Raw genomic sequence first — 16,657 nt, 5'->3', positions numbered from 1 at the left:
AATGCCCGACAGCAACAACTTAGAGAAGAAAGGATTTGTATCGGCTCACCTGGGCAGGCACTCTGGCAGAACTTTGTGGCAGTAGGTGCACATGGGGGAAGAGGCCATACTCATCACAGCAGTCAAGAAGTGGGGTGCAAAGAAGGGATTGGGGACCAGATAGAGCCTTGCACAATATGTCCTCCAAGGCCTGCTTCCTCCAAATATGTCCTGTTTCCTAACGTCTCCAGAAATTTCCAGGGAAAAGCACCAACAGCTGCCGGTCAAGCATGCAACACTGGGACCTGTGGGAGAGAGTTCACACCCAGGTGATAAACTGTCTCATCTTCTCTTTGCTGCAGTCTTTAGCTCTCAGCTTTATTCCTCTTTTATGTCTTGTTGCCCCTTCGGGGCTGAGAATTGAGTCCGAGGCCTTGTGCATGCAGGAAAGCATTCTCTCTATCAAGGAGCTATAGTCCCAGCCCATTCACCTCTATTTTAAATGTAGGCAGAAACAGGGGTGATCATGAAAGCGGCTGTGTGCTCACAGAAGCTCCTGTGCGTGTGGTAGGTTCATACTCCAGCTGTGGCTAGTCATGTCTGTGACTTCCTCACGGGTAGACAGGCCCTTGCCTGTGGCTGTCTCTGTCTTGGAAACTCTCGGTATGGAATGAAACCTTAGTTACCTGGTCAGATGGCAGACCCTCCATGTCCAAGCAGCCATGACTTTGTTGGTGGGCCTATCTATCTGCCGGCAGAAGTCTGGGGAAGATGGCAAGAGTTTGAAATTTGGGACATGTAATAAGCTGTCTGGGCCTTGAAGAATATTGTCTTGTAACAAAGGAGGGATTACTGTTGAGGGGAAGGAAAAGCAATGATTAATAATTGAGTTCAAAAAACAACCCAGTGCGGCCTGAGACCGTCTTCAAGACAACTAGGGTGTAAGTTCCCTCACTTTGGGGAAGAGTTTTTAAAGGTTTTGCCATTTTGGACAAGTAGGGGACTGGGAGGATGGCTAAGTGGGTAGAGCGCTTCCCAGAACCCATGTAGAACAAACCTGGGTAATCCCAGCACTCCCCATGAGATGGGAGACAAAGACATGACAGTCTCTGGAAGCTCCCAGGCTAGCTAGTGGACTACACAGCATGGTGACAAACAACGAGACCCTGGCTCAAACACAGTAGATGGCAAGCAACTGCAGCTGAGGTCCTCTTTCCTTCACATGTATGGAGTATGAATAATAAAATCCCAGAGACAGATATTGGGGTTCAACCTGAAGATCAGAAAAGCAAAGCAATCAGCCAGTAGAGAGCTCTTACCACTAAGAAATCCTCAGACTGAAAGAAAGTGGGCGCCTGTCTCGTCCCACCTTATATTCCTCTCTAGTGCCAAGATTAAAGGCATGTGACTCCCTAGTACTGGGATTAAAGGTATGAGCCACCACCTCCTGGATCTTGTGTAGCCCACGGTGGCCTTGAACTCACAGAGATCCATCTGCCTTGTCTCCCAAATCCAGGGATTAAATCCAGTGGGACACCACTGCCTGGACTCTAGTGGCTTAGTTTTACATTCTAGTCTTCAGGCAAGCTTTATTTATAAAACACAAATAAAATATCACTATCCATGTACACCATAGCACATGTTTATCCCAACCAAGAAATGGAGCAGATATTTTTTCTGTTATATGTCTAACGAGATTGCCTAACCATAAAGTTACTCATGTAAGAAATTCCCCTTTTGGCAAACGTACCCACCTTCAGCATCTTCATTTCGTTCTAAGACACAGCAGGGAGCAGATCTTAAGAGGTCTTGCCAGTTCCCCTTTTCTCGGCTTCCTAGTGCTTGTCTACTCTTTTTCTAAGTGTGAGCTCCCTGGGTCACAGATCAAATTACGCCTTTCCAAAAATTCTATGTCAAAGGCCACCTTCCAGCAGGACAACAAAATGGATGGAAATTGGGCTTAGATGAGGTTGAGAATAGGACCCTATGGTGGTATTACTGCCCTTAGGAACAGTCACTGGTGGCTGGAGAGATGACTCAACAGTTAAGAGAGTGGTTTGCTCTTCCAGAAGACCAGGGTTCAATTCCAACCGCCCACATGGCAGCTCACATTGATTTGCAACCATAGTCCCAGGGGACCCTCTTCTTACCTCTGCAGAGATTGTATGTACATAGTACACAGACAGACATGCAGTTAAAATACCCATACACATAAAATTTAAGAATAAAAATAAATACTTTTTGGGTGTGACTGCACATTCCTGTAATCCCAGAACTTTGGAGGCAGAGGCAGGAGAATCACATGTTTTATTACAGCCTGAGCTACCTATAAGACCCTGCGTCAAAGACAAAAAGACAGTCTCTCACCTCATCATACGGACATATGAAAGAGACCGTTATAGCCAAGAAGGCTTTCACAGAGCCAACCCATCCTGACCTAGAATGTCCCACCTTGGAAACTATGACAAACAATGCCCATTGCCTGAGACACCTAGTGTGTGATGCTTTGTTGCAACATCTGAAGCCCACTGTTACCCTCCATTTCTCTCTTCTCTCTCTCTCTCTCTCTCTCTCTCTCTCTCTCTCTCTCTCCCCCTCTCTCTCCCTCTCTCTCTCTCTCTCTCTCAGAGCAAGAATACAGATATACTATCTAATGTCACCAAGGTAAGGCCTCCCATTGTCGCAGTTTTCCCCCTTTATCATTAGAAGCAGGCGACCAAGGTATCCATCTGTATACAATGCTGCGCACTCCGGTTCTCTTCAGACTGTCTAACTTTTTACTGTATCAACTCTAATTTGTCTTAGAAAGAAAGAGAGGGTGAGGGGATCAGGAAAGAAAAGAACGCGCGCTAGACCCGTGTATCCTCTGGACCGATCCTGCACTCTGGTTTTGCATTTCGCATATCAGTTTAAAGATAAGGTGGGGAGAAAAATCTGACAGAGGGGTCAAAGTGGAAAGTGGTAGCAGCCAACCAAATCCAAGGGCCACCATCTGGAGCTCCAGAGATGCCTTCTCCGCCCTAGACTGCCAAGCTTGGCTTCTCCACCCCAGGCTCCCAAGCTCGGCTTCTCCACCCCAGGTTGCTGCCACTCTTCTTTGCAACCTCTGCCACCCACTTCCCTGCTGCCCATTCCCAGCTCACTCTCTCACTACTGCTGAACCTTCCTTCAGCCCAGAAGAACCCATAGCAAACCTGTATTTCCTGCCTCAGCCCACAGGGGACACGGAAAAACGGTCCATTGAGAGTGACCAATGCTCCCTCCCAAATAACGACTGTGAGGGCTGAGCAGAGAAACAGTCTGCAAGTTCCCCAGCCGCCCGGATTTCACCTGCAGGAAAGGCCTGCCCAGCGGTGCTCCACGGGAATAGGAGAGTTTCACAAACTCAAACCTTGTGATCTAAGCTTCCTAGGAGCTGCACTTTTAAAGTTAGAGTCCGTGAATGAAAGAAATCTCAATATTATGCTTTTTCTGTTGCAAGATAGCCAAAATACTACTACTTTAATAATAATCAATGAAAGATAATGAGACAGTTCACATTTTTCCAAGCTAAGTGTTCCCAAATTAATGACTTTCATGTTGATCGCATATCTCAACTTATAATAGTGGCATTCAGTTGCTTATCAGGCATGTGTAGTTACTGTCGTTGCCAGCACAGGTCTGGCCAGATGTAAAAGGGAGGGCCCTGGTATGTCAGCAAGTAAGAAAAACCCCCTGCTGTATGGATAGCTTCTCCTGAACTGGAGGCCATATGCCTTCTACAGAGACCATGAACCAAATAATTCTTTAAATTGTAATACCTTTTAACTATTCTTTTTTTAAAAGAAAAATATACATTATTTTTAATTTTTTGTTAGTGTGTGTGTGTTACACCTGTCTCTCTGTGTGAATCTACATCATATGTGTGCCAATGCCTGTATAGGCTAGAAGACGGTGTTAGACCCCTAGGAGCTGGAGCTGCAGGGAGTTTTGAGCCCCCAGACACGTATGCAGATGAGTCCTATGAGCTCTAGACCACTGAGTGCCTACCCCACTCCCTTTGCTGCTCTTAAACTGAAGAGAGATGAACAAATCATCACACTCTTCGATACTAGCATTAGGTTTTCTCATAATGAGAACTGAAGTTTCCCAGATAGTCTTAAAATTTTAGCAATTTGACAATCATAATTTCTAAGATTGGAGAATGGATTGGTGTCTCCTTGTCACGTTTGTGACCCCCAAGGATGCTGCACATCTTTGCGCCTTAGGTGCTCAAGCTTCCACCTGAGTCCACCTGAGATCCTTTAAGGAAGCGCCAATGGTCAGAGAATAACAGGGATGGGTTTTTACAGGAGTAGTAGGTGTGTGTCTGTGTGTGTGTGTGTGTGTGTGTGTGTGTGTGTGTGTGCAGTGAGTCTCACTCTATATGCCCAACTGGCCTAGAACTCATGGCAGTGCTCCTCTCTTATGCTCTGAATGCTAGAAATACAGGCATGAGTCCTGGCTTGTGTAGAAAGTCTGTTTATCCATGACTGGTAGTGTAGCAGATGCAGTCCTCGGGCTTGTCTCCACTGGAGGATAGAGAAAGCCAGGGGCTCTCAGTTATATTATATCAACCATTCTTCACCCTTAGCCCAGAGATTCACCAAGGGCCGTGACACTGGATAAACTCTGATGTTCTAGAGGATGCTCAGTATTATTTTAAAATGCTGGCCAGCCTAAAAGAACTGAGCCTCTGTGATGGAGCCCATGCAAACAGTTCCGTGTTTGGGCTCAAGTGATACTCCTGGCAACTCTGAAGCTTGGACTAGGAAGGTAGTCTTTCTCTATGGCCATCTCCCCCAAAAGGAGAAATGGCAAGGTTTGTTGTTCCTGTACAGACACATAAACATCTAATTTCAAGTGTATTTTCCTGTATCTAAGTCATTCCTCTTGTGAATGATTCTTTGGGGGAAAGGAAAAGATGAAGCTTGGCGTGGCTCTTGCTGGGGTTTGTCTTTCAAGGTCGGCTTATTCCCACAGTTGGTTGAAAGTTAAATGCACATAAAAAAACAAAATTAAGAGTTGACACGGAGTGATTCTGGTCCCTCTCCAGAGACTTCCAAGTTCTTTCACAAGCACCCGGAATCGTTCCCCTCACGGGGTCTAGCTTCTGTTCTCAGTATGTCTAACCGGATGACGGAACATCTGGGCTGCCTCTCAAGAACGTGAGAAATGAAACGCTTTCATCCTCCCTCTCCGAGTTCTGGAAACGCTGGTGAAAATCATTTTCCTCTTGTGTTTGTTTGTCTTTTGTTTCAGCATCCAGCTCGGTCGAAGTGCCCTATGGAGGTCTCCCACCTGTGGAAGAAGGGGACAGAAAGATCAGCCTGATTATGGAGCTGTCCACCCAGCTTTCCCTGCAAACTGAGAAGATCACTCAGCTCGAAGAAGTGTTAGCAGAAAAGGAGCAGAAGATTGAGGCGCTGGTTGCTAAGCGCAGTGACCGGCTCTCCCAAGAAGATGCAAACCTTCCAGAAGATTTTCAAGACCTCGCCGCTGTACATGATGATAAGAGTGTTCCCGTGGCCTCTGATGAGGAGATGTAGATTTCCTATATGACAATAATTAAAGTTTAGTGTCATCAAGGTGGAATCCAAAGCCTAACTAACTGGTCAAGTTCAAGTTTACAGGTTTGAGTACCACTTACAGTGTTCATGCTAGGAGAAAACCATAGAAAGGGGAGCATCCAGAAGTAGACCCTGAAAGTGTCCACCACTCAACAGTGGTCACACTGCCACAAAAGGGTAGAATGTTGTGTCTTTAGACACTCCTGGTTAACAGTGGGTAAGGGAAGAACACAAAACCAGGCAGCTGACAAAGGACTTGGTACTGTCCTCGTACTAGAGCACACTTTGATGGAAGGATGGTAAGTATCCCTTAGCGCAGTGCAGTTGGGAAATGAAAGCTGTGTTGGAGGGCCAGCTTCAAACTGGGCATGGTTAGAGGACGGGGGAGCAAAGTCATAGCCAAGAGAGTAAACAGCCATGAGGGCTGTCCTTTCAAGTGCTCTCAACTGATTTTTACGAGCAGTAGCAAGGGTAGAAACAAAATAATGCTGAAGCAATTTTAAAAAATGAATCAGAGCTCTGCTCCTTTGGGAAAAGATTCTGGACAGTATCTTCCTGGGAAAAGACACAACACTGATGGTTTTCCCTAAGGAGAGAGACTAAAGATAAAAGAAAAATGCACACTTCTGTTATGACGACCACGTAGTTGTGAGCCCTATAAGATAATGGCAGAGAACATGGCAGCATTGGCAAATGGGGGGGGGCAACCTGCAAGTAATGGACTGCTCAGAATCCTGTCATGTCCCTCTCCCACCCTTCCCACTCAGATGATCCACGTCCTACCCAAAGGACACTAACAAGATTTCCGAACTTAACTCTCATAGTGAACCTCATGGCAAGCTGCAATATTGGCGGGCTCCTGAGCGTGGCCAGATTGCTGCAAGTCAATGCAGTACATCCAGTTTAACAAACAGGTGTCAGAATTCTGTCCCCAAGCACAGCACTGGATGCCAGAAGCAGAGTGGGCCTAAGAATCAGCTTTTTCAGCAACGCCTTCATAGACGCAGAGGAGTCCCCTTAAAGATGGTGATTTTGTATATGGGTGAATGAGTCTGGGGACAGGGAGCCTGTCTGCTTGCTGTAAAGGAGGGCCTCACATTTCTTGAGTGGTTGGTGTGAATACATAGTCCTGGCCTCTGGTGTTGGACCTGAAATACACGGTTAGATTTCCCTGTAAATATAATCCAAGAAGATAGTTGTAGGCAGGCTTCAAACACAGATTTTATACATTTACTCCCTGATTCATGGACAGTTGCTCCTTGCATGCTGGGATGGGACCAGTTATTAAAAGAGTGCTAATTGTATGCCCTGACCACCAACAAGACAGTGTCTAAACCTGAGTGCCTGCCCTGCCTTTCCCTCTTTCCCTTACCTCTTTCCTCCTTTCCTTTCCTCTCCTCTCTCCTCTTTCCCTTCCTTTCTCTTTTCCTTTCTCTTTGAAGGAGCTAATGGAGTCTTGTATGGGCTATGACAACTTTGAGATTCTAGATATTCATTAAAAAAACCCAAAATAATTCATTTTTAAAAAAAAAGTGTTCCACAGAAAATTTAGGTTTTTATGCTGAGCTATGATCTCCCAGTATTTGAACATAACCTCAGCTTCATATATAATTGCTGTGTGTGTGTTTGTGTGCATCTGTGCCTATGATGTTTAGTGTCAGAGATGAGACCAACTCAGAACTAATTGGTCATGAGTACTGACCCCCAAAGCAGTTCAGAGCCCTTTTTACCTTTTCTGAGGTGTCTATGTCATCCCTACAGGATCGACTAAAGACATCCCTTCTCTCTAGCTAGCGCCTTCTTATCACCCTATGCCGCACGGTACCCTGGGTTTGACTTCATGATCTTTAACACCAGTTAGCTATGCCAGCTGTGACCCTAAAGTTTTGCTCACTGCCCCGATACAACAGTGCTGCTGGGGGCTGGCGTCTCCTCGCTGTGAGTTTGTGGGAGAAAGCTATAAGTCTTTGCTTTCTGAAAAGAGTGAAGCGTTCCTCAGACAAGCCATCGCCTTCTCATTTCAATGTACTAATGGGCTCACCAAGGCTCCCCCTCTTTATTTTATGAGAGATTGCCTTGAGCCCCTGGGATACTAAAAGGGATAAGGAGGAAAAGAGGGGAGAAAGAGACAAAAAGGAAATCCCACCATATCCCACACGGCCCCTGTTAACTTCTGCATCAGCTTCCTGGCGAACACTCACACTAGCCCTCAGCATGAAAGCAGCCGCGCGGCAGAGATAAGTAACAGGAGGTGCAGATCTGGCATTAATGATTAATTGAGCCTGCCACCTCTACATAGCCACACGCCAGCCCTTGGAGGTTAGCATGAAGGGTCATGATAGTCTGAAAAGCCATCTTTATAAGAAGCCGATCTTTGATTCAAGTCTAGGTCACCTTCTGATGGGAAGGTGGGAGGGGATTTGGTCTAAGCATAAATGGACTAATCTGTGCTGGGGACATTTGGCTAACAAGAATTCTCTCAATGCCCAGGGTTTATGGATCAGGGGAGACGTTGGCCTCTGAGCAGTTTCTAAGAGAGAAGTTCATGTTCCCGGCTGAATCCCCGCAGCTCAAGGGCTAACTAACTAGCCTGGCTTTCTAAGCAGTGGGAAAATTAGGCAGCAACAACAGCAAACAAATAAGGAGATGGTGCCACACCAAAGGTAGAAAGCTGAGACCAGCACCCAAGGGTGTCCTCTGACCACTGCATGTATGCTACGACACAGCCATGCCCACACCCACACAGAGGAGCATAAACATTGTGCACACTTTATATATATACACACACAAACAAATTAACCACAAAAATAACAAAATTCGGGCAATAAAGGATTTAATGAATAATTGAAGTCATTTTCCAATACTCTAAAAACATTTATAGAAATATGCAGTATTAAGTATACCTTTGCCTTAATCGTGAACATTTTTTAATCCAGAAAGTTAAATTAAATAAGGAGATATAGAGTCAATTTAAGTAAATGTTGGCATTAACAATCCTTTCATTTCATTATTATAGTCAAATGCTCCCAGATGCAATCATAGCAAGATGAAATTGCTTTAAAGTAACAGACATTTAAAATGAGCAGAAATCAGATCATTTGCTCAAAAGTACAAATGAGGATTCATTTCAGTAACTGCAAAGAAAGCACAATTTGAAACAGTCTATTGTGAATGCATTTCTGGGAATGAATGAATTCAATCAAATTTTAATTATCTGTTACATTGTGCTTTTTCCCCCCAAGTCTAATTTTTTTCTTCTACATTATGATAATGTAAGAATTTTTTTTTACTTTAGCAAAATGAATAATGAAATGTTGGCAAATACAAAATGATATTTACTTGACAATGAGCAAGTGTAAGGACAACTGGGCAGTGGGCGGAGCATCCCAGCACTGGAGAGACAGAAGCAGGCAGATCTCCGCGTTCAAGGCCAGCCTAGTCTACAAATCGAGTTTCAGCACAGCCAGAGCCGTTACACAGTGAAGCCCTGTCTTGAAAAAACAAACAAACCAAAAGAACAACCAAGTACAGGGACTGGAAGGATGAAACTATCCCCAGAATACTGTGTTTATGCGGGGAACAGATGAGGTCCCAAGTCACTGTGTATCATTGATACAAGCACTACTGTGTTAAGGATCCAGTGCCTTGGATCCATGAGACTGATAAGGCCTTCCCCAGATCAGGCTCAGAAGAACAGCAAAGCTTTAACCTGGTCCCTGGTCCAAGCAGTGCATGGGGAATATCAAGGAGACCTTGTCCTTCAGCTTGACTGAGACCTGAGACTGCGCTCCTACAAAGACTCTATTGAGACGGGCTAGCCTGCCTCCTAGCTCAGCTGTGAATGCTGTGCCCAGAGATTCGATTCCAGCTGCTGGTGCTATCCATTGGAGCACACGACCCGCCCAACCTCAGCACCTGTCATTTTCCTCATTCCCCATCATCCCAGAAAGGTCAACCTCAAAGCCATGCAGGTCCAAGAAATTTTATGATTTTGTTTTTATTCCATGTTTATAGATGTTTTGCCTGCATGTGTGCCTATGTACCACATGTGTGCCTACTACCCACAGAGGCCAGGAGAGGGCATCAGATCCCTTGGAATTAGAGTTACAGACAGATGTGAACCACCCCTGTAGGTGCTGGGAATCAAACTCGGGTCCTCTGGAAGAGCAGCCAGTGCTCTTAATCACTGAGTCATTTCTCCAGTGAACTCCACCAAGTAGTTCAAAAATTTAAAGATTTGTTTTTCACCTTTAATTATATGTATGTGTGGGTGGTCAGTGTGTGGGTGAGAGTATGTGTAAGCAAAGGTTGTCTCAGAGTCCAAAAGAGGTATGCATATATCTCAGTCATAGGCCAAAAGCTCAAGACGCTGACATTTACGGTGGTGTCAATACCAATTTACAACACATTACACAACTGTATTTCATCAGGGGCGACATAACCATTTACTTAAAGAGACAGGCAGGGAATAGAGCTGTCTTAAGCAAGCAAGGCTGAGACAATAGAGGGGGTGGTGGCACCCTGTGTAAACTGTAGAGTGTACATGTGCTCTTCATACAAATATTCATTTTAGAACAAAACAGAAGTCCAATGAATAAATGGAAGCCAACCCTTCTCTCTATCCCTCCTTCCCTTCTTTCCTCCCTCCCTTCTTCCCTCCTTCTTTCTTCTTTTCTCTCCCACTTCCTCCTTTCCACTCTCCTTTCTTGTGTTAGGATCCACTGAGCCTAGGGCCTTCATGACCCCTAGGACTCATCACCTAGCTCACTCTGCAGCTCCCAAACATTGTCGACACTGAACCAAACAAGTTCGTCAATCACCTGATTGGGAGCAGCTTTTCATGGTTATGCCTTTGTCGTGAAACAAGTCTGATAAGGAAGGCTCCCATGGAAAATCCTTTTCCTGAAGGTGGAACAGAGACTGATTTGAGAAAGAAGAGAGACAAGGAAGATCTTTGGGCTAGAGCTGCATGGTGGTAGGGGTGTGAGGGGTGTGAGGGGCGTGAGGGATGCAAGGTACCATTGCCCGGGGTTGGACGTCTTGGTCCTGACATTTTGGAGTAAGAAGCTTGGGATTCATTATCTAACTGGATCTGTCTTTGTAAGAATAAAATAAAGCAATTCGATTTGAAAATATTTCCATTAATTGTAAAGTGCTCTGGAACTATTTATTACATTTTCATAATCAGTTGATTCTCCTCAATGCAGGTCCCTAACAAGGTCATGAGCTTCTGTTGCTGTCGGTTTTTTTTTTCCAGTAGCAACTAAGCCTTGAGGTGTCCCTTTTAGAAAGCATATGATTAGAATAAGACTGCGGGGTCATCGGCATTTGGATTAGAACTGTAACTTGCCAGCCCAGGCCACACAGAGCAAATATCCAAGGGTAGACTCTTCTTTTCCTCACTCGGTTGCCATCATTGTTGAGGTACCTTCACTCCATGGAAAGAAGCTGGCACCAGATAACAAGCCCATAGTCCAACAGTGGGGAGGCTGAGACAAGAGAATTACAAATTGGAGTCTAGCCTGAGCAACATAGCAACTTTCTCTCTATATAAAAATGTTACCAGAACTCATGTTATGTGGTTTTCCATTCAAGAACAGGACTTGGAATTATTGGATTTGAATGTTAAGGGTCACTCTTTGCTAAATAAACAAACAAACACCAACCAAACAAAAACCAGCTGTAAATGTTCTAAATGGAAATGACCAGACAACTCAGGCCCTCCCACCAAAGGCTCGGGCTGTAAAACGTGTGTTGACTATCGAGCTTTAGAAATGCGGTCCCTGGGAATCTGAAAACAAGCACAGTTTTTGTTTGGTTTTTGTTTTGTTTTGTTTCGTTTTACCATAAAAACCATCATTTCATTAGGTGTGGGAAACCTTGTGACTCGTCCTATTTCCTGCTGGGACCTCTGTCCCAGCACGCACATCCTTTTATTTTAGAAAAGATCATTTCCTACTTGAACTGGATTCTTCCATGTCTGGGAAATCTTAAAAATCTTTGTTGCAAGAATTATTTATTCTTTATAGTTTTGACTAGTTTTCCCTCCCTCTCTCCCTTTCTAGTGGAGTTTGAACTCAAGGACTCATATATGCTAAGCACAGACACTCATTACTGAACTAGGCTCTGTTTTTTTTTTTCCCACATTCCATATCAGCATGATCAGACCTTTTGAATCTTAAACATTGGTTTTCCAAGTTTTTGAAAAAACAATTTAAGGACCCAAGAGCTGGTTCAGTGTTTAAGAATGCACACTGCTCTTCCAGAGGACCCCAGATCTGTTCCTAGCACTCACATCGGGCAGGAAGAAATCCCCCTTACCTACAGACCTCTGTTCTCATTTACACAAGGATAATCGAGAGGCAATACTATGAAGATTGTCCATCTACCTTCAACCTGGATGAAAATGGAAGAGGTATGGATTCTTCATGCAGCAGGCAAAAAAACACATCTTGCCCCCACTTGCTCCAGTGATTGTGAGTCAATGTATTTCCCAATACAGACAAGAAAAATGACAAACTACAGCCATGGGCCAAATCTGGGTGCTACTGGGCTGTGCAAGGCCTGAGGGTTTTGAACGTTCTGTATGTTTTAAATAATCTTACTCTAAAGAGAACAGTGTTTGTGACACAAAGTTACATGAAATTCAACATGTACTGTCTATGAATCATGTATTAGAATATAGTCATTCTCATTTGATTAGACAATAACAAATCTAAATTACTTGCTTTTTAACAAAAAAGGCTTGCTGACCTTTGACCTAGAGCAATGAGATGAATTGCTCAGTTAAATGGACAGTGTGTTAGGAATCGGGCCTGAGACTTACTTTCTTATTACAGGATGGGTATACCGTGTATTCAGAATACAGACCTTTCTATACGTATTTATTCTCAACAAACATCATAAGAAAAATGTATGCTAACCCGATGTCCTAAATCCCACTGAACAATGAATAAAAGAAGTCAATAAGTATTAATAAAGAAGCTTAGCCATCTTTTACTATTCTGTATCAAAAACCTTTTCTCCCAGATTATTGATACACCCTTCTTTCCATTTTGTTCTCACATTCGGAGGTTGCCTACCTTGGCTTCCTATTCTCAGGACTCTGTGGCCAATGGAAATGGGAAGCCAATCCAGAGACTCCACTCTAGGTCCTTATTCCAAACCCCAAATCAACTTGAGAAAAAAAGGATCCAGAACATGGCTCTGAGAGGAACATTAGGAGACAAGTGTATTCCCTCTAACCATTCCTGCATCTTGTTATGGCAATAGGAGGTGGAAGCAGCTGAAAGGGTCTGGTTCCATGCGACAGCATCCAGGATAGATTCTGAGACCCTAGACATAGCCCCTGCTTAAGTCCTATGCCCCGGTATGGTTTGGATATGGTCAGCAGCAGATCTTGCAGGACCACAAAGCCTGGGAGGACAGGGGACTGAGTATCATCACACAACAAAGAAGAGGTTTGGTACCAAGAACCCTGGTATGTGGCCAGGCAGTACAAGACCCTGGATGGCTGGTTGAAGTTCCTGCCTCCATGGTAGGACTAAACTCAGTATCGATATTCAGAAGCCTTAGAGACTAAAGGTAAACCACAAAAGGAATCAGCAGGTTTGAATTTTTTTTCCACTGAGATCCACATGAGCCATATAACATTCTCCCATTCATACCAGACCAAAACAGTTTTGTAGACTCTCTCCTTCCACTGAGTTCTGCTTCACAAGAGGTTTATGGAAACCCAATAGGACATCTTTTATGTTTCATTTCACAAACCCATCAAATTGGTGAGTCAGGATCTCAGCCAGCCATTCTCCTTTTGAAGCCTGCAGCCTAGAGAATTACCATCACCCCTTGCCATGCTATGACTTGCACCCTTCCTGTCCATGTCTGTGGACTCACACTCTATCTACCACAATCTTTTTTTTAACTTAACTAAGTATAGTCAGTTGTGTTGATTGTATTAACAAAATTTTATCAAATGCTTAAAAATAGCTAAGATAAGGTAAAAAAAAATCACAACATTGATTCAAATTATTCAATTTGCTTTCTTATTCTCATGTAGAAAGTACTTTTAAACATTCAAAATGATATTTGGTCAAAAATCTGGGCATCATGGTCTATAAAATTATCTACCACAATAAAATTCTTTAATTTTATTTTATAGCTGTAATGTTGCTTCAGTATCTAAAACAGATAAAGGAGCTGAGCATGGTGGTACACACAAGTAACCTCAGCACATTGGAGGCTCTGACAGAAGATTTAGAGTTGGAGGCCAGCCTGCGCTATATAGCAGGTTCAAGACCAACCTGAGCTTCATAGTGAAATTCTTTGTCTACCCTTCCAACTCGAGAAAACATTCAATCGATGCAATACATCACCCTAAAAAACTAAAGACGGAAAATCAAATAGCCTTCTCAGGAGATGCAGAGAAAATAAATGTGGCTAAACTCAATCCTTCCACAATTTAAAAACTAAAGTCAAACCTAACTTCTTTTCTTATTGAGAACTTATTCTCAGGCTGGGGTTGTAGCTCAGTAATGGAGCACTTGCTTAGCACTCACAGAACCCCTGCTTGATCCCTGAACCTAACCAAAGAAGAAAAAAGAATTTACTTAACGGAACTTACTTGTAACTGTAACACACCCAACGAAGACAGACCGAATGTTTTCTCACTGCGATTGAGAACAAAGTGAGGCTGTCCAGTTTCAACAATCTTCTTCAGCAAAGTGCTGGAAGTCACAGCTAGTGCAATGAGCCAGCCAGAGGAAGTAAAGCATAAAGATTAGAGAGGAAGAAACAAAACTCTCCCTACCTGACAGTTTGCCAAAAACCTCCCTGGGAGTGCTGAATGAACTCAGCAAGTTCTCAGAATCTAAGATAAAAGCAAGGCAAAACTGGATTGCATAGAGAAGCAATGCAGCTGTGATGAAGAAAAGATACAGTATCGTTACAATCGTGTTTTTAATGAAACATTCTCGGGTGCGAATCTACCAAAACATGTGCCGAACCTTAATGCTGAAAATTCACCCGTGCAAATGGAAAAGGAAATAGTTTACAAGGGGAGTTACATACTGTGTGTGGGGCTCAGAAGATTCAACATGAAGAAGCTATTAATTCTCCCAAACTATTACACAGGGTCAGCATTATTCTGGTCAAATTCCAGCAAAATGGCTACGATGCATTTAAATCGCCACCCTAAATTGGTGTGTAAAAGAATATTAGCTAGAATACAAGAGAACTTGGAAATAATTCAATTGAAAATAGTCAAGTAATTTCCAAAATAAGTGGTGGGCCCCAAATTACAGATTCTCAAAAAAGACCAAATGGATGCAAAATAACCCTCTCAGAGTTACTCATATTATATTCAATCTGAAAAGAAATAGATACAAAAAGAAATTCTTAAGGAAGACAAAAACTAAGGCACCTTTGTCTTTAGAGGAACAAGACAAATTACATTGTATTTCTCATCAGAAATAATTCAGTGAAACGAGTAAGGGAAATTCTCACAGAGCTGAATTAAAACGGACCGACCAGCCTAGAATTCTCTCTCAGCAAAGCCAGTCTTCAAACGTGAATGAGGATTAACAACTTGTAAGCAGGGCAGTGTCGCATGGTAATTTTTGCCTCTAATGCCAGAACTCAGTTGATGCAGGCAGGAGGGTGAAGAGTTCAAGGCCCGCCTTTTCTACATTGTAACTTCAAGGTCAGCCTTGGGTACATAGTGACTCCAAGCTCGGTCTTAGCTACATAACACCTTGTCTCAAGAAAAAAGAAGTTTCTTTTTTTCCCTCCAGAAAAGCAGAACTGCAGAAATAGGACAGACTAGTGACTGTGGGGTGTAAGGTGCTACAGAAGATACACGGTGTGGCTAGAAACGCCATGAAGTCCCTTGTGATAGGAGCCTTCGGCACCCTGGCTGGATCCTGGTTGCAGTGTTAGGCTGTACTTTTCTAATCTGTTACCACTAGAGAAAACTTGGTTAAAGAGCAGTAGGATCTCACAACTGCAATAGTGAAACGTTATGGGGTCTCTTAGAACTAACCGTGAGTCAACGAAAGCTCAACTTCTTTCAGCATCATCCTCTTCCTCCTCTTCCTCCTCCCCTCTCCTCTTCTTCCTTCTCATTCTCCTGCTATTCTTCCTCTTCCTTTTCTTCTTCCTCCTCATCTTCTCTCCTCTCACCACCTTCCCACCAAAAGGGAACTATTCCTATCCTTCTTCTGCAGTTGCTGATGCTATTGCATTTGACAGAATAAGCACATAGCGATGGGCAGCAGGTACCCAATGCCTGGTGTCAGGTTCACACCAGCCGACTTCCATTCCCACGTCAGGTTCACAACCACCTACTCCTCCAGGTATGAGTTACCCAGTCTGATACTGAACTGAGACCAAACACAATGCTTTCTAACCCCCTCTGGCTCCAGTAGAGGATCCAAATCTTGGCCTTGCCCTCTAACATGCATTTATTAATAGGTAGCCCTAACGCTCTCTCCAGGATATAACCCCTCCCTCTTGCTTGGTCCGTGTATCTCAGTGACTTGCCTCCGCTCACGTCAGTGGCTTGTTCTAGTGGCTGAGAGAACCTGCGCGGCTTTGCACACAAACTCACGTGCTTGTGAAGCTGAGGACGCTCTCTTTGGCTCTCTGCCGTTGGAATCTACTGGGCCTCTGTCCTCCTCTGTATCTACAGGCTTCCACATCAGAATGGCTGGAGAAAGAGGCCATTCTTCCCCTGAAGACTTCTGTCCTATGCTTCAATCCTCTCCCTCTCCCCCATCCCATGAATTTCACTCTATTTTCCATGTGGCTTCTACAGGGATGCTCCCAACTGAACTGCAGGTTTTGAACTTCAGATTCTGTTTCTACCATCTTGTGATTCTGGTTCCACAGAAGCCACTGTTCACTCAGGGAAATACACAACTCTTATATCTAAGTCACCCTGGCGAAGGAGCATCTGTACTGCTGGCATCAGTACATGAAGGGTGGGCTAGGCCTTTTATGAAGTTTCCTGTGTCTTATGAAGGATGCTACAGTGACATCCTTCCTTCCCCAACACACACTGTTGTAATCTGCTGGCCTGGTTTGTCACCTGG

At 44.0% G+C, this 16,657-nt stretch overlaps 1 protein-coding gene and 1 long non-coding RNA gene across 4 annotated transcripts in view; one reads left to right on the top strand and one right to left on the bottom strand.

Moving 5' to 3' along the window:
- Ccdc192 (coiled-coil domain containing 192) overlaps nucleotides 1-5,592 on the top strand; it is a 197,310-nt gene extending 191,718 nt beyond the window's left edge. For all 3 annotated transcript variants that reach the window (XM_048419600.3, XM_087896052.1, XM_048419601.3), the window contains one exon: nucleotides 5,260-5,592. In XM_048419600.3, coding sequence (XP_048275557.1) covers nucleotides 5,260-5,546 — 287 coding nt within the window. In that variant the 3' untranslated portion in view covers nucleotides 5,547-5,592. The remainder of the gene's footprint in view (nucleotides 1-5,259) is intronic.
- Nucleotides 3,446-14,417, bottom strand: LOC146891728 (uncharacterized). The gene is made up of 2 exons (XR_015005349.2): nucleotides 14,191-14,417; nucleotides 3,446-5,298 (listed from the first exon to the last, which is right to left on the bottom strand). It is a non-coding gene; the product is annotated as an uncharacterized LOC146891728 (long non-coding RNA).
- Between the last annotated feature and the right edge of the window lie 2,240 nt (nucleotides 14,418-16,657).

The sequence above is a fragment of the Myodes glareolus genome, chromosome 13 (genome assembly GCF_982192425.1).
Source record: "Myodes glareolus chromosome 13, mMyoGla1.1, whole genome shotgun sequence".
NCBI classification, from domain to species: domain Eukaryota; kingdom Metazoa; phylum Chordata; class Mammalia; order Rodentia; family Cricetidae; genus Myodes; species Myodes glareolus.
This window is presented reverse-complemented; position numbering and strand designations above follow the sequence as displayed.